This window comes from Piliocolobus tephrosceles, chromosome 4, assembly GCF_002776525.5.
Source record: "Piliocolobus tephrosceles isolate RC106 chromosome 4, ASM277652v3, whole genome shotgun sequence".
Classification (NCBI taxonomy): domain Eukaryota; kingdom Metazoa; phylum Chordata; class Mammalia; order Primates; family Cercopithecidae; genus Piliocolobus; species Piliocolobus tephrosceles.
This window is the reverse complement of record NC_045437.1, coordinates 144,077,627-144,099,950: the sequence shown is the minus strand read 5'-3', so window position 1 is coordinate 144,099,950 and position 22,324 is coordinate 144,077,627. Positions and strand designations below refer to the sequence as shown.

The 22,324-nt window shown below is 41.9% G+C and overlaps 1 protein-coding gene across 3 annotated transcripts in view; it reads right to left on the bottom strand.

Moving 5' to 3' along the window:
* Nucleotides 1-949: 949 nt before the first annotated feature.
* The window catches only part of PPP2R2B (protein phosphatase 2 regulatory subunit Bbeta), a 304,107-nt gene continuing 282,732 nt past the window's right edge, over nucleotides 950-22,324 (bottom strand). For all 3 annotated transcript variants that reach the window (XM_023226909.2, XM_023226908.2, XM_023226910.2), the window contains 3 exons: nucleotides 13,717-13,886; nucleotides 6,455-6,546; nucleotides 950-3,402 (listed from right to left, as the gene is read on the bottom strand). In XM_023226909.2, coding sequence (XP_023082677.2) covers nucleotides 3,123-3,402; nucleotides 6,455-6,546; nucleotides 13,717-13,886 — 542 coding nt within the window. In that variant the 3' untranslated portion in view covers nucleotides 950-3,122. The remainder of the gene's footprint in view (nucleotides 3,403-6,454; nucleotides 6,547-13,716; nucleotides 13,887-22,324) is intronic.

Here is a 22,324-nt window from a genome sequence, read left to right as displayed (position 1 = left end):
CCACTACTTGATGCTGGCTAATGTCTTCCTTTTTTGTTTTTTCTAACTAATCTTCCTCCTCCTGACAGAAGAGCATGAATGTCTACCAAAGTTTAGCTTTTTGCATTACTTGTTTTTAATGTCACGAACTGAATGTTGCACAAGGATGGTTTTGGTAAAAGCCAAGGATGGCGTGGCTTCCATTTTCCTTAATTCAATGGACACCCTCCAGTTGTAATCTGATGGCTCTTACCAAGCAGCAGGCCTTGCAGGGTAAAGTAGTACAGGGCCCTTAGAATCGAACCAACTGTTGCAAGGTAGCAAATCAGGCTTCAAGTAGTTTTTAGTGTCAGCTGAAAAACAGACTGACTTCTATGTGCCACTAACTACGAAGTATTGCCAGTACTGGGGCTGAAAGATCACACATATAAAATACCTAGTTTAGTACCTGGTAAGGAACAGGTAATTTGTGAAACATCGTGGTGGCTATTGCCCCCTGAGGCCTAATCTCTAGGGCTTTCCCCTCCTGTTCCTGTCCAGGAGTCTTGGGCGTTTGCTCTAATGCATCCTTTGCAGGGGATGGAAGAGAGGATGTCTGCCCTCTGCTCTTTCTTCCCTGGAAACTCATCCTACTCTGGGTCTCAGTTTGTACATCTATGTGCTAAGGGTGTTGGACTAGTGTAGGGGCTTTTATCTGGAATTCACAGATAAACTGCCAAGGGGCCTATGAACTCCTTAAAGCATGACAAAAAATTATTCCTGTGTGTGTTCTGGACGGCCCTGCTGACTCTATCATCTTTGATGCCCCTGAAGGCATAAATGCTCTGTCATATCAGTTACTCGGGGTCCCAAAGTTTGATACACATGCTCCTGGTGGTTCACAAAATGATTTCAGGTTGTATGTGGGTGCATGTTTGTTATATTGATAATTATGTGATTAATGTTAGGGAAAAAACCTAGCATATCACAGTTGAAATTTCATGCATATTATTTCTTTGGAAGAGGCTAAGTCTTGCTTTTAAGAAAAGGCGACTTAAAAAAAAGTTACATGAATAATAGTACAAATGTGGGTTGATTCTTAAGTTTGAGATACAATGATTGGTCCCAACTCCCGATCCGGTACAGACAGAGGAACTGAGTCTGGAGAAGTGGAGAAAAGGCCATAAGGAAAGTTGGTGGTAAAAGGCCAATAACCCAGTGGCCTTCTGCAGTATCATCATTCTCTATGACTGGCAGAAGTTTCTGACTCTCTCATTTCTCTTCCAAGAACACTGTCCCAGTCAGGCCAGAAATCTTGCCCAGAGAGTTTCCACCTTAGCCACTTTACTTGAGATGCCTAAGGAGAGACTTTCCTTGCAGGAAAAATGAGTAATACTGAGAAAGTCTCGTCTTTTTTCCCATGCTCCCTCAATTCTGAGATGTACTTTTTCACATTTTAATGTTCCTGAAATTGGGCTGCATCTTACAAAACTGTTTTTACCGAAGGTGACAGTTATTTCCTTGCCAAAAAGCTATTAGTAAATGGATAGTAGCTTAGAATTGAGACAATATGATTCCTTCACTTTTTTTTTTTCCTCCTCCAAAGCAAATTACACTTGAAAGTCAGGACTTCTAATACATCTGTAAACTGAAAGAAAATTTCCCTTTCAATGAAAACCTCTCCTCTCAAACCATTTACCCTGCACTAAATGAAAGTTAGGAGAAATGAGTCATCGAGGCAGATGTAGAGATATTAACCCAGACTTGGCTTTCTGGACTCCACCCATCTACTCTCTTCTCTAAGTTTATAAATCCTTTGCATGTATTTAGTGCCTTTCCCAGGGGTATGCCACATAGAACCTTCTGGAAATGGCTTTCTAGCAGTTATAAATCTGGATCCTCAACTGGGGAAAAGGATGAACCATCTTCCACAGCTTCAAGTGGACTTCATTCACTTCATGTCACAGCTGCTTGATTTCTCCACAGTTCATTTCTGTAGAAGACAGCCTTCTGGTCTGTTTTTCCAGATGGCGAGCTTGGGGTGAGTTAGAAGTGCCTGACTGGACTTTACAAATCAGCATTTTTATTGGCTATTTTTGTTCTAGGTACAATGGAGGTTGATGGATTGTTACTTTTGGTTACCAAAACCAGGAGGAGGGGAGGGAGCTGCTTAGGAGAAACACCCAAAAAGAACAGACCAGCCTTTCTCAGGGACTCAGGGGTGGTGGCACTGCTTCCAACTGCTTCATTTAGAATACCAGATAATAAGCAACCAGGACTCGGCCTTTAGAAGTCAATGGAATAAATAAGCTGGAAAAGGTTGAAGAGAAAAAAGCCAAGGAACATGTAAGTAGAGGATTATATGGAGCCATTTAAGAGCACAAAAAGCAAGAGTAACAAGGCAGCAGATGGAATTTGGCCCCGCCTGGCCCTGCCAAGCTCACTCTGGGAAGCACTGTGTCAAAAGTGCTCTCTTTCTGTCCCCTGAAGCATTCAAGTTTCCTAGCCAAATTCTCAGGCTGTTTCTATGGAGCTTACAAAAAAAGAGCATAGCAGGGTTGATGTGCCCTTTCCTCGTCATTCTGCATCCTCTTCTCAGCGTCATGCAATAAATCTCTGGCTTAAACGAAATTGTTCAAAGGAAAATGGAAAATAGAAAAAAACATGGTGGAGGGGCAGGAGATACTGACTAGTTCTGGTTTTTCACAAAACAAGAAGAATTTGTCTAAGAGTAAACGGTGTTTATTTTTTGTTGTTTTTTTTTCAATCAAATGGAATTGCTTAATTAAAAAAAACTTATCTCTTTTCTCCTTAAATACTACAGACAACCTCATTTTATCGCAGCAGACACCTAGGAACAAAACACTGGACCCACCAGAGAAAACTGGGCAATAAAAGCATCAGAAGTTCAAGTCAACTATGGAAGAATTACTGTTAGCTGGCAGCTTTCAATTCTAAACAGAAGTGTCCCAAACCTATTGGGTTTGACAAAAGTTTCTTAGAACTGGGGAGCTGGGAATGTTGGACTCCTTTTAATTCTATTCCAATCATTTCCTGCATAGGGAAATTAAAGTCAATGCATCAAATGAAGACCCAAAGAAACATTTAAAAACTTGTTTGACTAGTATTCAGCATGTGAGATTATTAAGTAATAACTTGTCCACCTAGTTAACCTTGTCCTGGAATATATATAGGTTATTTGTAGCCGCCACTGCTATAATATTTTCTGAAGGATGCCAAGCTGTATGCAAGATCTTTTTGCTAAAGTCCAGACTGTCGACACTGATCTCGTCTTTTCTCCGCTTGCCCCCCACACACACTTTTCTGGGTTTGAGGATAGCCCGGGGCTTGCTGTTTTCCCTCGAAGCCTCAAGGGTCACATCACGCTTGGTGTTTCTGTCGAACATCCTAAAGAAGTTGTTGTAGGAGCCCGTCATGATGACACTGCAAGATAGGAAAGGGAGTGACCGAGTGTTACGGAGAAAGGCAATGACATATCTTCACGGTGTCGTCTTTCTAGAGCAAATGATACCATGTTATGAGCAGCTTATGACACCATAGGTTTTACTAAAAACAAAAACCAAAAAATGAGAACAGGCTCTGCCGTGCGATTGTTGGCTTTTTTTTTTTTTTGAATCACTGAATGCAGTGAGCTTTTTGGCTGGGTTTGGAAATGAGGGATGGTGAGAACTCTCCTTGTAATTTGCTTTTGCTTGGTAGATTCCTTTTGGTTCTTTGGCTCAGTAAAGGTGTCCAGTGGTTTTAATGATCCCATCCTACCTACCTCCCGTCAGGAATGTGAGACTAGAATGAGATTTGTTGAAGTAGACACGCTTTTGAAAAAAATACGCAGTTGTACATGTTTAAGGCTTGGCCACTGTCAAGGGGGCTCCTGGACGTCTGACCTCTAAGGCTTTATGGCATCAGTGCGGTTGGGGGAGAGATGCTGGTGGCATCGTGCATGAACCCGGGGCGTGTCATTTCCCTTGCCTAGAACTAGCTCTGAATTCGGCCTTTTTAGAAAACGTATCTACAAAATGGATGTCATCATGGTCTTATCTGGGAAACAAGTAAGAAAATTCAGGCCGGGCGCGGTGGCTCACGCTTGTAATCCCGGCACTTTGGGAGGCTGAGGTGGGCGGATCACGAGGTCAGGAGATCGAGACCATCCTGGCTAACACGGTGAAACCCCATCTCTACTAAAAATACAAAAAATTAGCCGGGTGTGGTGGCGGGCGCCTGTAGTCCCAGCTACTCAGGAGGCTGAGGCAGGAGAATGGCGTGAACCCGGGAGGCGGAGCTTGCAGTGAGCCTAGATCATGCCACAGCACTCCAGCCTGGGCGACAGAGCGAAACTCCACCTCAAAAAAAAAAAAAAAAAAAAAAAGAAAATTCAAATTTTAAAAGAATCTGGGATGGAGAAATAAAAAGATTTTATATGGTTTTTATTTCCACATTTAATGGACAGATGGCTTCCACATTTATACAAGAGTTATCCCCTCGTAGGCATAGCTGCAATCGATCAGGAGAGTGGCGAACACCCAATGTCTTCCAGAGCCAAGGTACTCAATGTTTAATGGTGACATTTCAGACATGGTGACAAGCTGAGGTGGGGAGAGAGAGATTCCTTGGGCCAGGGCATCTGCAAGTACCCCAAGTGCCATCACACGGCAGTTCCCCTGGAGGGGCTGGCTCCCACTCACTTCTGGGTGGAGCTCTGACTGGCTCCTTAAGATGGAAGAGCAGGAACTCTCATCTGTTTCTCAAATGATTTGGGATGTGTAGAGAGGTGAAGGAAAAAGCTGACAAGATTGGGCCACAGCAAGGGGGATGTGTTTTTGGTCATGTCATCAGCTGTACCAGGTAAATTAAGCAAAGGTTAGATTTTGTTACTCTAGCCCATCAAACTGATGCTGTGAACTGTGTCTGTGTCCTTGAGTGGACTGTTATTACCCTGTCAGGCAGGGCACTGAGGGCTTTGCCTCCATGATCTCGTTTCAACTTCTATTATCCCATAAAAGGGTTTTACAGAGAAGTAAGTAATTTGCTTAGTGTCACATTGCTAGTAGGTAGTAAAGTCCACCCTCAAACCCACATATGGTTGACTCTGGGGCACAAGTATTCAGCCGGTTGGCCTCACTGCTTCCTGTGCTTTGACGTTCGCTTCCCTCCCATGACCCGACTCATTTTTAAACAAGTAAGAGATATTATGTAAAAAAAAAAAAAACAAAAAAACAAAAGAACTATCAACCTTATTTGAAAGAGAAATTAAATTTCCCAGTTGTGATGTTATAGAAAGAGTGTTGATCTTAGGATTCAGACTCTACACTTGTTACTTTTGTCTTCACTACTTACTACTTTATGAGGTTGGCAGATTAATTTATCTTGCTAAGCCTCAATTTCCTTAACTGTAAAATGAGAATGATGGAAACAATCTTGTTAGACTGTGGTTGGGATTAAATAAAATGATGTGTATGAATGTGTTTGGTATATAGTAGGTGCCTAATAAGTGTGGTTTTTGAATCAAGGCTAAGATAGAGGAAAAATTTGAGCAATAATAACAGATATGTAAATAATAATATATGAATAAATCAATACCTATAAATAAAGAATAAAATGAGAGGGCTGGCTTCTTTTCCCCATGGGGGATTTTGTTCATATGTCACAGTTGCTTTGCTCTCTGTCCTATACCAACTGGTCAGTGTGACTTGGGTCCTTTGCCATGTGGGGACTCCTTCCAAGCCTGCTAAGGAGGGGATTCATTTTGGATCAGTGGAAAAGAAAGTCAAGAAACAGGTTGAGTGTGAGAGAGATGGTTCGTATTCACTGAAAGCTTGAACGTCTGAATGTCCTGCCATAATAGAATTTCCATGCTTTCAAACACTATAATTGGTGCCACCTTCATCAAGGAATGAAATCAACCCCTGGTAGCTTGCACTTAGTTCTCATGGAAGTCAAAGAATCATTTGTTATCTGTCAAACTAAAAATGAACTATTGGGAGGTATTATGAAGTACTGTTCAAATCCAAGGCCTTAAAATAGTAATAAATCACTTTGAGGGAATGTGATAAATGAGGTCGATTAGAATTCAGTTAATGAACCACCAGGGCCATTGGCCAGGTCTCCACTAGCAGCTTCAAGGGATAATTTTTGATCTAGAAAGCCCACTTGGCAGTAATCTGAACTTTTCAGGCTGGAATTTGCTGGTGGATAAGTGATCTTCATTTAGGCATGTTGACCTAGTGCTGGAGGTGTCTTGTGTGAAAAAGATAGGACTTTCTCATTAACATTAAGGTGTTATCTGTGCTAGTTCAGAAACAGGATTCAAAGGCCTTACTATATCCTTCTCTTCTTTCCAGGCCTGACATTATGCATTTCAGCCAGGTTTTGGAGCCCAATTTTGACCTCCCTTTGGCTGTACTCTACTTAGGATAAATTGCCCGAGCCTCTTCAAGACAACCTTTGGAAGGTTCTTCAGCCACAGAGCCTTTCTTACCTGTCTGACCCATTCCACACACACTCAAATTTATCAAAAATGCAGTCATTTTCATAGAGGGAACACAGCTTGCTGCGGAGGTAGTCATGAACCTGGAAAAGAAACATATTGAGAAGGTCAGTTATTATTTTAAACAGTAATTATTTCTGCAAACCCCTCCTCTTCTGATGTGAGCTGTTAAATCTTTCATTGTACATGCTCCTTGAATCAGCTGGCCCTGGATCTGAACCTAGGCTTGGCCCTTTCTAGCTGTAGGACATTAGGATGGGTTGATGAGTTTCTCATGCAGCTGATATGGATTAATTAAGCTTGCTTGTATAGACAGTGGCATCCAGTAAGACTAAAGAAGTGGTAGATTCTCATTTTCTAAGCTGATTTGCTCACAGGCATTAGAGGTCACCATTCATCCAGTCTTTTATTCAACAAATATTTACTGAATACCTGCTACGCATTTGAGATGCAGCAGTGAGCCAAATATCCTTGTGGTGCTTTCCACCCAGTGTTACGTGAGAGACTATATAACCAAGTAAATAAATAAGACATTTAGATGGTGATAAAATCATAGAACAAAAGTGTATGGAAAAAGAGTCTGGGAAATCTTGTCGGGGGTGTATTCTTTTATACAGGGCAAGTAGTCAGGGCTTCACTGGAGGAGGCAGCATTGGAGCAGAAGCCTGCAGGAGATGAATGAGCCACAGTGATGTCTGGGTTTGGGGTGAGGAGAAGGCTCTCCAAGCATAGGAAACAGCAAACACAAAGGCCTAGAGGCAGGAATCCTGGAGGGAGTGTGGTTGGGGAGTGGTGAGTAAGCAGCTGGGGGAGAGGATGATCAGTTTACATAGGCCCTTTATTCTGAGGAAGAAGAGACTTCACAGAAAGGATTGCTGAATCTGCTGTGTTGCAATGGATCCTAAGGGTGCAAAGACAAAGGCAGGGAGACCAGTTAAAACCTGAGTGATAGGTGTTGGCTTGGACCAGAGCATGAGCAGTGATAGGGACTTGGTCAGATTCTCCTTCTGTTTAGAGAAAGAGCAGATAGGACTTGGGTCAACTGTGAGGTGTGGAGAGAAAAACAGGAGTCAAAGATGACTCCCTGATCTTTCTCCTGAGCAAGTGGAAGGAAGCGGGTACCATGTTCACTTTTGGGTACAATGGTTTAGAGATGTCTACATGTGGAGCTGTCAAGTAGACTCTGAGGTAAAAGGTGCCATCCTGGAGTATGTGGAGATTCTTTCCTGGTTTCTCTTAACCATGCTACTGCTTTCACTGGAAATCAACTGATAGTGAGCAGGAGAGAGAAATGGTTGGCAAACAGTGTCAGATTTCTGGAAGGCAGCAGGGACACCTGACGTTGTTGGACATGTATGTCAAATAAGGCTGATTAAGCCTAGTTGACTATTTTTCTCCATCTACATTCAGCAACTCAGATGTAGATGCCAAATAGATGAATAAGGTTCAGAAAATAGTAGCCTGGGTTCAGTGTTTCGAAGGTAATCCTTCCTGAACCCACTAGCACAGAGTGGCAATAATAACGGGCATACCCAAAATGCTGGCTTGTCATTATTAGCCAGGTGCTTTATCTGTCAAAACCTCATTTCATATCTAAAGCCATCTTATGATGTAGGCACTTTCATTCTCTTTACTCTAACGGAGCATGAAGCACAGAGATATGACATCATTTGTCCAAGATCACAAAGAAAAGAAAGTGACAGAAGGGGAGGGAACTGAGTGGTATCAGGTTCTGGAGTGCATACTCTGAGCTGCACTAGCAACCTGCCTCCAGCTTGCTCTGGTGGGTCCTCAGTCCTTGACAGGAGCTGTGATAATGAACTCAAGTGAGGCTGAGAGAGAAGGAGATAGAACTAGGTGAAAGCAGAGGGAGGCTACCAAGGGTATTGGTGTTTAACTTTAAGTTAAGAGTGATGATTCAATCTCTTTTTTCCTGCAACTGTGGCTCTTTCTCTTCCTTTGACTCCAACAGTTCTGCTGGACGCTGAGCTTCAGGCTCAGTTGTGTGCTTAGTCTTGGGCAAAGGAACGAGGTCAGGCTCATCCTACGTTCCATTAGATGTTTTGGGTATTTGAAAAGCTCTGAGTTATTTGGACAGAGGAAGTTATTTCTAACTCTGCAAATTAATTTTCCCCTACCTTTACTCTCTCACTCTCAAACAGTTCCAGGCCTTGTCAGGGTAACAGCTTCAGTGCTTTGGTGACAAGGGAATACCCCTATGGCAGTGCTGTTGGCATTGTTAGGTGCATTTGGGGGCTGCAAGGGTGAGGCTGTATCCTGCCCTAACAGAGGCATCGCTGCTATAAACTACTCACTCACCTTCCCTAGGGAGCACAGCAGTAAAGGTTTATAAACCTGGCAGTGGCAAGATTTTTAAGGTCTAGTTCCATATGCCCGCTTTGTGATGAACCTTTCTTCATCTGTCACCATTTACCTTTGGCATTTTGTCTTATTTACTCACTTGCGGTGTTTCTGTAAGTGTCAAAACATGTGCTTTGGAAGTCACGCCCATTAGCAGGAATGACATTGCTGAGAACTCTGTAAATAATTCTTGAAAGACAGAAGTTGGGATAGACTCAAGGGAAAATCTAGTCTGAACCATTATTTCTCCTCCACCACACCTAAAGTCTGGGTAGCTCCTGCCTGCCTCCAATGGACAACATTTAAAGAAAAAGAATGTCTACTGTGAAGTATGCTGTGTGTATGTTTTGTTGCATAGAAAGAAGTCTTCTTAGGCAAACCAGAGGGACTTTTTTCTACCAGAGGAAAGAATAAGGTAAGATGTACACATGAGCAACCTCTAGAGCATGGAGCAAGAGAGAACTCAAAACTCATCCTATTTAATGTTCTTTCTTCATGTTCCTAGTATGACTTTTCTATGATCCTATTAATTTGTGCATGGGATTTTTGACACTAGACTGAGTGTCCCAGTACAGTGTTTCTCATTACTTGTGGGAGTCCAGTGTCATATAGTTAGTGGACTGCTATGAGGCAAACAAAGAGCCACCTCTGTCGGTCCATTCTTATATTTCAAGTGTTGACAAACTTTTTCTCCAAAGGGTTGGATAGTAAATATTTTAAGCTCTGTGGGCCGTATGGTCTCTGTGACAGCTACTCAACTCTGCCATTGCACATGGAAGCAGCCATAGAACATATGTAAGTGACTGTACATGGCCGTGTCTTAATAAAATTTACCTACAAAGACAAATAGGGGGCTGGTTAGGAACACAAGTTGCAGTCTGCCAGCCCTCGTTCTATGTGAAAACTTGAAAATAGCTAATCATACTTAAGTCTGCAGGCTTTTATTCATGGAAATGTGATTGAGATCTGTGAATGCATGTATGAAAACGTATAATAGTAGCATTACCTGTCTCCTTGCCCAGGGCAGGCATTATTGACTGATCACTAAATTCTTTCCCACTGGACCTCACAACACATCATGGTGTTCTGGAGGCTCACTGAATCAGAGCTTGTTTACCATCTTTAAATTACTTCATGTAAAAGTTAGGTGGCCGTGCTCCAAAACTAGCTTTGTCCTAAATCTACTCTTCCTAGTTAAGGCTCCCCAGCAGCCACACTCAGGTCCTAGTTCCCACTGCTCTTTCTTTTGCATTAAGGATTCGAATACTATACGGTTTGTCTTATGCAGCTGGAAGAGGACACTGTGGTGACTCTAGTCCTGGGCTAAAGATGAAGGGCTGCAAATGAAAACTTGGGAGTAAGTGATGTGGAGCCAATCCCTAAAGTCAAGGTAGGATTCAGGAGACAGGAACACTAAATAATAGGGGAGTATGATGGACCACAGGGGAAACAAAGCTATCTCCACTACATATATGGCTGTGAATTCTGGCTCCCAAACCTTTCTCTAGCACTTGCTGGAACAGAGTCATCAAAGTCTTCAACCTCCTCTCTGAACCTTTCCTTCTTCTTCCTCTGACTGGAAGTTGGATCTCCTCTGAAGACACTCAAGTGGTAGCTAGAGTTTTGCTCTCACTCCATATGCCAATGTTGGGTAGATAGGCTCCTTGTTGCTCCAGACAACTATTCCTATTTAAAGTCCTTAACTCCTTTGAAGTCATGCCATCAAACTAAGCCTCCTGCTACCTGTCCTTCTTTCAGCCATCAAAAGTTCTGAGTCCCTAATCCTCATTCCTTGAAGCAAGTTTGCATCTCTGTCTCTCTTCCATTACTATTCCTGTCACTATTTTTAGTTATTCGAGCCCTCTAGTCTCTCTCTTACTCAGTCTCATCATATTCAATGTGTTTTGTCCTTTGCTTCCTTGGTCATATTATGAACCTTGTCATTGCTATCCCTGTACCTGTCATTGCTATCCCTGTTGCTGTTGTTACCTCCAGTCTTTTTAGTTCACTCCTTCTAGTATCTTGATTCTATCAATTCTTAAAATTCATTATTTCCCCTTTTGCCCACCTTCAATTCAGCAGTACATCATTACAATCAATCCTTTAGCATATATATTCAACAAGCTCGCCTTTCTTGCTCTCTCTTTCCATTGTACTCATTTGGCACAACTCCATCACTGGTTAAATCTTACTTTCTACCCTTTCTTTACCTGTATCAAGCAGGTGAATGTGGCTGGGAAGAAACATATAATCATACAGGTTAATCTTCCTTTAAATCAATTATATAAATTTCAAGTGGATCCCTGAGCAACCCTACCACCCTACAACATTTCTCTTTCTTAGATGAGTGCTTTACCCCTTTTCTTCCTTCCCATTCAGCTAATGACCTTACTACTTATTTTACTAAAGAAAACACCTACATGTTCTCATCATAAAATTCACAAACCTACTTCATCTATATATGAAAACTGCTCTCATTCCTTTGACAGATGAATTGTCTATGCACCTTACTGTCTACAGCCAATTCTGCAATGGACTGCATCCCCCACTGGCTTGCCTCAAGGGCTTTGTTCTTTCAGTGGTCTCTCTCTCTAATGGTCTCTCTCTCTAGTGGCTTATTCCTATCAGCAGAAAACATGCTGTAATAACTTCCTTCAGCCAGAATCCCTTTTCAGCTACCCTTCCATTTCTCTGTTCTCCTTCAGAGTAAACTTATTGAAACAGTTGTCTGTTCTCATTATGTTCCCATCTTCAGTTTCTTAAACTCACTCCAATTGGACATTTATTCACACTGCTCTACTACTGTTCCTCTGTCATTCAGGTTACTGATAATCTCCACTTACTAAATCCAAGTTCGTAGTCTTCTGTACTTGATTCAGCAAAGCATTTGGCAGTCGATGACTTCCTTTTCCTTAAGACATTTTCTCCACTTGGCTTCCTAGTCACTCCTCTCATCTCACTGGCTAGTTTCCCCAAATCTCTCTTGCCAAATCCTCTTCCTGTTCTCAACTAGGTCTTATTTTCTGACCTCTTCTTTAATTATACTAATTGCCTAGAAGATCTCATCCAGTCCTATGGCTTTAAATACCCTCTACATACTTGTGAGTGTCAGGTTTATATCTTGAAGCTAAATATATCCAGACTCACATTGAGCTGTCTACTTGCTGTGTCTGTTTGGATGTTAAACTGGTTTAACAGAGCCAAAACCAAACTCTTGATTTTCTCATCTAAATAAATTGGCAACTCTACTTTTCTAATTGTTCAGGACAAAAATTTTGGAGTAATCCTTGGTGCTTCTTTCTTTTCCTGTTACATCCCACATCAAATTCATCCTCAAACCCTATTGCTTTTACCTTGGAAATATATGAAGAATCTGGCTACCTTCTTGCTAATACACTCATCTAAGCTACTATTTTCCCCTTGCCAGAATGTTATAACTATCCCCTGTCTCTTCCAATGTCCCTCCCACAGTTTCTTCTCCCCAGCGCAACCAGAATATTCATTTAAAAATGTCAATGATGAAAATGATCTGGAATTAGATAGTGGTGGTTTGTGAGTAAACTAGGATCATTGAATTGTGTGCTTTGAAAGGCCGATTATTATGATATGTACATTATATCTCAAGGAAAAACTGTAAGTCAAATCCTTCTATATAGAATCCCCCCACTTCTTTTTATCTAACCCCAAATAGCTTAAAATAGGGTTAGTTTATCCCCACACCACTTGATCTTTGCTTTCATTATACTCTTGCCTGGATTTTGCTTCTTTAAGTCCTCTACTTCAAAGTCTGGTCTTCCTTTTTCAACAACACCACCCTAAAAAATGCCTTTCCCTTTGTTTCCTTGCATTTACACCATCTACATAACACTTAAGTTCAAAACTTCCAGTCTTTTCGATTCCTCTCCCTGCACATTTGATCAGTAGGCAAACCTCACTGACTCTTCATCTTACCCATCCTTCCATCTGCACACTACCATTACCAGACCAAATTGCCATCATCTCCTCTTATCTAAATTGTCTGTTTGGCAAACTGCAAAGTGAAACACACTGTAAAAACTAAAACTCACTATGTCATTTCCTGGTGTAAAACTTTAATGGTCCTCCATTGTACCCAGTCCACAGGCAAAATAGCCTACTGTACATTACCAGGGCCTAGTGATTGGCCCCTTACCTCTATCTCCAGGCTCATCTTTCTGCCTTTGTGATTCATATTCAAGGTATAAGCACCCTGAACACACCTCATTTCTCTCAACACCAGGCCTTTGAACATACTATGTTTTTAATTATTATACTTTAAGTTCTGAGATACATGTGCAGAACATGCAGGTTTGTTATACATGTGCCATGGTGGTTTGCTGCACCCATCAACCCGTCATCTACATTAGGTATTTCTCCTAATGCTATCCCTCCCCTAGCTCCCCACCCCTTGACAGGCCCCGGTGTATGATGTTCCCCTCCCTGCATCCATGTGAACACACTAGTTTAAGAGCATGCATTTCCTGACTAGTTCATGGCAGTTAAGACTCAGTTTAAGGGTCACTTCTTTGGGAAAACCTTTCACACCTAGCTGAGATCTCTTGCAGAGATGCACACTCCATTCCTTGTTCATCATCTGACTTTTCTGCCAGATGGTAAGCTGCATGAGAGCAGGACCATTTGTTTACCTCTATAGTATCCATTCCACATGAAGTACTCAGTCCATATCAATTACATTGAATTCTAGCCTCTCCACATGCACCTTTATCTTAATTATAGCCTGTACCATTTTACTGAATGTATCACCATGCACTGCCTTCCAGTTTTCTGCATTGTAAACCTTTGGAAGCAGGGGTTGACTTAAAAGCTCATGGAGGGAATGTTCCATATACCTATGGGTGCCTGGGGTTCTATACCTGGTAAGTCTCGATGGGGCGGTTTTCCATGTTGAGATCCCAGACTTTAACAGTTAAATAGTCCCTGGTCATGATATACCTCCCACTGTGGCTGAACTTCACATCCGAAATTGAAGAGATAATTTCAGAGAAAAATGATCTGTTGCTTGGATCTTCCGGCTCTTCAAAAACTGCAGAACAAAAGCAAAACAAGACAAATTTAGCAATCCTTACCAACGGACTCTAACATGTTTGGACTGGCTAGGAAGCTAACAGTGTAACTGACAGTCTTCCTTAAGTAGGGCCGATATCTGCAGAATGTAAGTTGCTAATAGAGAACTGTCATCTCTCTGGTAGCGGAAAAAGCTGTCATTAGTTTCTGGATTTTAATTCTCACGGAAGGACTGGCATGGGACCTGTCCCGTTCATAGATCTGGCACTGACAGATCTATGTACCTAACTCTTTTTCTGTTTCCCTTGGTATCTGGGTGTCACTGCATAAAACCTGGAGTCATCTTAGATACTTAAAAAAAATTTTTTTACAGCTTTTAGTGAGATAAAATCCACATACCACAAACTGTAAAGTGTAACGTTCAGTGGTTTTTAGTATAATCACAAAATCATTGCTATAATCTAAATTTAGACTATGTTCTTTACTTCCCCCCAAAAACTCCATATGCATTAGCAGTTACTTTCCATTGCCTGCTCCTATAGTCCTAGGTAAACACCAATCTGCTTTCTGATTCTCATTCTGGAAATTTCACACAAATGGATTCATAGAATATATGGTCATTTAGGACTGACTGGCTCATTTTACTTGGCATAAAATTTTCAAGGTTCATCCGTGTCGTAGCATGTATCAGTTCTTCGTTCTTCCTATGGCCGAATAGTATTCCATTGTATGAATATGCCACATTTTGTTTATCCATTTATCAGTTGATGAGCATTTCAGTTGTTTCCACTTTTTAGCTGCTAGGAATAACAGTGCTATGATTATTCATATACAAGTTTTTGTCTGGCCTTATGTTTTGATCTCTCTTGTTGGCTCATGGTATTTAACAGTGGGACTTTGGCCAAGTGTGTTAGCTTATGCCTATATTCAGCACTTTGGGAGGCCTAGGCAGGAAGATCACTTAAACCCAAGATTTCAAGACCAGCCTGGATAATATAGGAAGACCCCATTGCTATAAACAATGAGCCAGGCATGGTAGGGCATGCCTGTAGTCCCAGCTACTTGGGTGGATGAGGCAAGAAGGATTGCTTGAACCAAGGAAGCTGCAGTGAGCTACTATTGGGCCACTGCACCCTAGCCTGGGTAACAGATCGAGATCCTGTCTTCACAAAAGAAAGAAAGAAAAAAGGTGGTGCTTTCTTGCTGGACCGCCTTGGGTCTAAGGTCAGCCTGTCATTTATTTGTTGTGTGACCTTAGCCAAGATACTTCTCTGTGCCTTAGGTCTCCTTGTATGTAAACTGTAGCTATGATGTCTTTTTAAAATTAACAATATTTCCAAATTTGTATAAATTTAATGGGTACAAATGTGGTTTCGTTACATGGATATATTGCATAGTGGTGAAGTCTTGGCTTCTAGTGTAACCATTAGCCGAATAGTGTACATTGAACCCACAATGTCTTCTGTGTGAATTGTCTATTTGCTCTGATATCCAGCCTCTTATTATCTCTCTTAATAGCTTCAGCTGATTTCCATTTACAGGAAGAAGGCATGGCTTCTCAGTATGTTATCGGAGCCCATCATAAACTGCCTCTAATTCTTCTTTCTACCTCGATTTTAAGTTGGATGTATAGAGTATATCTCCATGTTTCCCACTTCTATTCATTGCCTGATTCCTTCTTCATTGATCCAAATACTCTTTGATTCATATACCTCATCTACTACATATTATTTCACCCCAAATGATCTTTTCTTTTCTCTGAAGCCCTATCATACTTGGTCTGCCCATTTATTTAGTATTTGCTCAGGTACTCTCTTACGATGAAACTGTCATTTTTCACATTATTATTTTAACAATTCATGAGTTTGTTTTATCTCTTCAACTAGGACATAAGCTTCTTGAGAACAGGATTTTGGTCTTATCTTCATTCTCAGAGTCTTGCTCACAAATGTTCAGTGAATACTTGTTGCTTCACTGGAGCCAAAGCCAGATAAATTAACAGATTCTTTGCCTTCTGGGTGCTTAGCATGTATAGTATTAAGTTGAAACATATGCAGTTGCTGACATTCAATTATTTTTGACCTACAAAGATGGCAATTGTGTATGGTTAAACCCAACAAGGGTTTATATCACAATTTCAGGCTGAAACAAACAATGGCCTGCAGGTTGCTGAGTTAACTCATCTTCCAAGACTACTTCTTTCCTGCCTGGTCAATGCACTCACATAGTCAGTAATGAATTCTGTATAAAAAGCCCAAGTATATAATAAATTACATTTCAAACCTTGCTGAATTAAACTGTGAACTAAGCCAAAATGTTAATTTTCACAGAACGATTGAAGAGAATAGCAACAAAAACCCTGATCAATCGAATTGAAATTGCAAATTAAAAAAAAAAATCATTGAAACAGAAAAACATGGGTCATTACAGCCTCTGACCCAATGTCTTAGTCTGTGCCCTCATCTTTTGGGCTTCAGCTGAGCATTAGTGAAGGCCCCAGGATTCTGATTGGTATCTTCATAGTTGAGAACTAGATGGGAAGAAAATTTTCACATTAGTTTCAACTAATAGCCATCTCATTAGTACTGGGAGCTTGGAAATTCCAAGTAAAACACCTGACCCAGGGGCAGTAAAGTGGATGGGCTTAGCAAATGGTGCTCTGGAGTCATCAATTCCTGCATCTGTCAGTTACTAGCTGTGATCATTTTATTTAGTACTCCAGCTTTAGTTTTCCCAGCTGCAAAATGAGGAGCCACATTGCTTAGCATATAAGCTTGGTACATAGTAGGTCCTCAATACATGCCATCACTATTTTCATTTTCAGCATGCACTCTTCTGTGCTGGCCAGTCATATCTTTTTCATGAAGACTCTTGAGAATTTGGGACCGAGGAGTACAGAACCTGTGGACTATTTAAAAGACATAAGGAATGTTTACATTTTCTCTTCTTTAAACTCAAATCTATTTTAAAATGTTTAAATCGACAACAAAATTGTATATATTTATGGTGCCTTTTAATGTTATACATAGGAATCTGTTTCCCAAATACTTGGCATGTTGGGAGGCCAGTGTAGCAACACTGTAAAGCCTCAAAATGACACCTTCACAAGATGGATGTGAAATGAAAGATGACAATTCTTCAATCAACCTACCACTATTTATTTGTGGAGTGCTGGCTTTAGGTAGCACACAGAGGGCAAGGTACAGATAATATACTGGCATAGCACTTTGTAGTTCATGACACATCTATGTATATTCAAGTTTTAATAGCAACTCCAGGAATTATTTTCATTCTGTGGGTAATAGCATTTAATAGTATTAATAATTACTGTTGATGGGAAGCTTATAATACTGCAGACCCTGTGCTTTACATGTTTTATTTCATTTAGTCGTTAAAATAGCCTATAAAGTAGGAATTCTGATTTCTCATTTTATATATATGGATAATTAAGGCACAGAGAGGTTTTATAACTAGTCCAGGGACACACAGAGATAGAGCTGCATTTTGAACTCAGGTCTGTCTGACTTCAAAATCTTTGTTCTTAATCAGGATGCCATGTACGAGACCTTGCTGAGCATTCATTTATAAGTTAAGTGTCTTGTATGCACAGGCACACACACATGTACAATACAGTATATTAGTTAGAGTCCACAAATAAAATACTTTTTATGTGTGGGATGGCTATGTGCCAGGCCCTGTACCAAATGCTAAAGATACAATAATGAACAAGACAGATCCAGCACTACTCTTAGTGAGCTCACAGGATAGAGGAGGGGATACATGTTCAGCAATCACACAAGTGTGGTTACAGTTGTGAATAAGTGAGATTTTACTGTGTTATCATCAGAGGGAAATCATGGTGCTATGGAACTGACTAGTGGAAGGTAAATGGAACACCAGTGTGCGTTCCATAAAATTTACTTCTCATGCCCCCTCCAATATCAGAGATATGCAAAATTTGTTGAACATGTAGTACAACAGTATCTGGTGCCTGAGTGATAGAACTTGAGACAAATCAACACTAGCACTTCTCCTGGAGACCCTTGGCTTGGCAAGGCACTAGAGAATCTGCTGACCTGCAAGGTTTCCAATTAGCTATCAGAAAATAGAGATATTGAGAGGAGAGGGGAGAGAACTAAGGGGGAGACAAGAAGAGCTTTGCTCCCTTTGTGAGGAAGCAGTCTTGGTGAGAATCCTGATAGCCCAGTCCTAGTCACTGGGGGTGTGTCAGGTTCACCAACAGAAGCACATGTCTTGGAGACCTCAATAGTAACAGTAACAACAATAATGACATTTGCTACCACTTCTTGGTCCTCAAGCTTTGCATACATTATTGCATTTAATGCTCACACTTCTAAGGAAGGTACTATACTCTTCTCATTTGTAGATAAGGAGACAGACCAGGAGGAAAGGTTCAGTAAGTCACCCAGGATCATGCAGCTAGGCGGTGGCAGAGATGGGCTCTTGACTCTGCCCATCTGTCACAACCCTCCACAACTGGGCCTTGCCTTGCTTTGTCAATATTGTTTCCCTGTTCAAACAAGTCAAACCAGGATTCCTCACATTCTAGACATAGCCTGCATATTCCCACTTTTGTGCCTCTGCTGCTCCTCACCTCTTCCTGTGCCCATCCAGGTACACTGGAAAGAACATCAGACTCAGGGATGCTGGGCTGGAATCCAGGCTGGGCACAAGTCCAGGCTGGCTTTTGATAATACCTAGTATCTATTGAGCTTTTGCGCTGTGTGCTCTACATGTATTAACTCACTCACTATTCATAGGTATTAGTACTTTCTCTTTTCCACAAATTAGCCTAATCAGTCAACTCAGGCACAACTCACAGCTAGTAGGAACAGAGCCAGAATTTGAACTCAGTATACTTCCAGCTTATGTTCTTAACCTCTGTCCTACTCTCTCATCTGCGTGGCTTTCAGCACTGTCAGCTCTCTGGGCCTGTTTCCTTCTCCGTAATAGGAAGGAATTAGGGTTGCCTACCAGGTCCCTCCCAGCTCTTAGATTCTAAAAATCTATGAAATTTCACTGGCTTTTCAATTTCCCTTTCCTAATCCCCACTACTCTAGGTAGCCTTTCCAAAGTGACTTCAGCAAAATGTTCAAGCTGTGATACATCAGGCATTCCAGATTCCAAGGTCAAATAAGCTTGGGAAACCTTGACAATTCTGGGAGTTGACAATGCAATTACCCTGTTATTGGGGCATTATAGAATGTTGAGCAACATATCTGGCCTCTACTCACTAGATGTGCCCTGCTGACTCCATCTGCCCACATGTGGCAACCAAAAATGTCTCTAGATACTGCCAAATGTCCCCCAGGGGGCATGACGGTACCTGGTTGAGAATCACTGCTTTAATCCTACTTCAGAGTATTATTTGATCATACCTTTCTCCCCACTCCATTTTATTTTTATTTGGCAAATCATTTGCAGCTCAGTGTTTAGTACAGGCTTCCTCAGAATACACTTTGGGTTACATTGCTATAGTCAAAAGCAACTGAACACTGCCTTTAAAATTCCATAGGCTATCTTATGTGCCTTGTGCAGATGTGTTTTCTGTTATAACATGTACAGATATGAATACATCTCCATGGAACTATAAGTATCTTGTGTGAGGCCCCTGAAAGGGCTTGGATGACTGGATAAATAAATAAGGTTCCAGAATCTGGGGAAAATCTTGAATTCAATAATTCATGAATTCAAAAATAAGAGAAGGAGTTAAGAAGAAAACTGCCGAGGGGCGGAGCAAGATGGCCGAATAGGAACAGCTCCAGTCTCCATCTCCCAGCGTGAGCGACACAGAAGACCGGTGATTTCTGCATTTTCAACTGAGGTACTGGGGTCCTCTCACTTGGGAGTGCCGGACAATTGGTGCTGGTCAGCTGCTGCAGCCTGACCAGCGAGAGCTGAAGCAGGGCGAGGCATCGCCTCACCTGGGAAGTGCAAGGGGGAAGGGAGTCCCTTTTCCTAGCCAGGGGAACTGAGACACACAACACCTGGAAAATCGGGTAACTCCCACCCCAATACTGCGCGGTAAGCACACCGGCACACCAGGAGAATATACCCCACACCTGGCCGGGAGGGTCCCACGCCCACGGAGCCTCCCTCCTTGCTGACACAGCAGTCTGCAGCAATCTAACCGCAAGGCAGCAGTGAGGCTGGGGGAGGGGCGCCCGCCATCGCTGAGGCTTAAGTAGGTAAACAAAGCCGCTGGGAAGCTCGAACTGGGTGGAGCTCACAGCAGCTCAAGGAAACCTGCCTGTCTCTGTAGACTCCACCTCTGGGGACAGGACACAACTAAAAAATAACAGGGGAAGCAGCAGAGGCCTGTGCACATGCGAACGACTCTGTCTGACAGCTTTGAAGAAAGCAGTGGATCTCCCAACACGGAGGCTGAGATCTGAGAAGGGGCAGGCTGCCTGCTCAAGTGGGTCCCTGACCCCTGAGTAGCCTAACTGGGAGACATCCCCCACTAGGGGCAGTCTGACACCCCACACCTCACAGGGTGGAGTACACCCCTGAGAGGAAGCTTCCAAAGCAAGAATCAGATAGGTGCACTCGCTGTTCAGCAATATTCTATCTTCTGCAACCTCTGCTGCTGATACCCAGGCAAACAGGGTCTGGAGTGGACCTCAAGCAATCTCCAACAGACCTATAGCTGAGGGTCCTGACTGTCAGAAGGAAACCTATCAAACAGGAAGGACACCTATACCAAAACCCCAGCAGTACGTCACCATCAACAAAGACCAGAGACAGATAAAACCACAAAGACGGGGAAAAAGCAGGGCAGAAAAGCTGGAAATTCAAAAAATAAGAGCGCATCTCCCCCTGCAAAGGAGCACAGCCCATCGCCAGCAACGGAGCAAAGTTGGTCAGAGAATGACTTTGACGAGATCAGAGAAGAAGGCTTCAGTCCATCAAACCTCTCAGAGCTAAAGGAGGAATTACGTACCCAGCGCAAAGAAACTAAAAATCTTGAAAAAAGAGTGGAAGAATTGACAGCTAGACTAATTAATGCAGAGAAGGTCATGAATGAAATGACAGAGGTGAAAACCATGACACGAGAAATACGTGACAAATGCACAAGCTTCAGCAACCGACTCGATCACCTGGAAGAAAGAGTATCAGCGATTGACGATCAAATGAATGAAATGAAGCGAGAAGAGAAACCAAAAGAAAAAAGAAGAAAAAGAAATGGACAAAGCCTGCAAGAAGTATGGGATTATGTATAAAGACCAAATCTACGTCTGATTGGGGTGCCTGAAAATGAGGGGGAAAATGGAACCAAATTGGAAAACACTCTTCAGGATATCATCCAGGAGAACTTCCCCAACCTAGCAGGGCAGGCCAACATTCAAATTCAGGAAATACAGAGAACACCACAAAGATACTCCTTGAGAAGAGCAACTCCAAGACACATAATTGCCAGGTTCACCAAAGTTGAAATGAAGGAAAAAATCTTAAGGGCAGCCAGAGAGAAAGGTCGGGTTACCCACAAAGGGAAGCCCATCAGACTGACAGCAGATCTCTTGGCAGAAACTCTACAAGCCAGAAGAGAGTGGGGGCCAATATTCAACGTTCTTAAAGAAAGGAATTTTAAACCCAGAATTTCATATCCAGCCAAACTAAGTTTCATCAGTGAAGGAGAAATAAAATTCTTTACAGATAAGCAAATGCTTAGAGATTTTGTCACCACCAGGCCTGCCTTACAAGAGACCCTGAAGGAAGCCCTAAACATGGAAAGGAACAACCTGTACCAGCCATTGCAAAAACATGCCAAAATGTAAAGACCATCGAGGCTAGGAAGAAACTGCATCAACTAATGAGCAAAATAACCAGTTAATATCATAATGACAGGATCAAGTTCACACATAACAATATTAACCTTAAATGTAAATGGACTAAATGTTCCAATTAAAAGACACAGACTGGCAAACTGGATAAAGAGTCAAGACCCATCAGTCTGCTGTATTCAGGAGACCCATCTCACATGTAGAGACATACATAGGCTCAAAATAAAGGGATGGAGGAAGATCTACCAAGCAAATGGAGAACAAAAAAAAGCAGGGGTTGCAATCCCAGTCTCTGATAAAACAGACTTTAAACCATCAAAGATCAAAAGAGACAAAGAAGGCCATTACATAATGGTAAAGGGATCAATTCAACAGGAAGAGCTAACTATCCTAAATATATATGCACCCAATACAGGAGCACCCAGATTCATAAAGCAAGTCCTTAGAGACTTACAAAGAGACTTAGACTCCCATACAATAATAATGGGAGACTTCAACACTCCACTGTCAACATTAGACAGATCAACGAGACAGAAAGTTAACAAGGATATCCAGGAATTGAACTCATATCTGCACCAAGCGGACCTAATAGACATCTATAGCACTCTCCACCCCAAGTCAACAGAATATACATTCTTCTCAGCACCACATC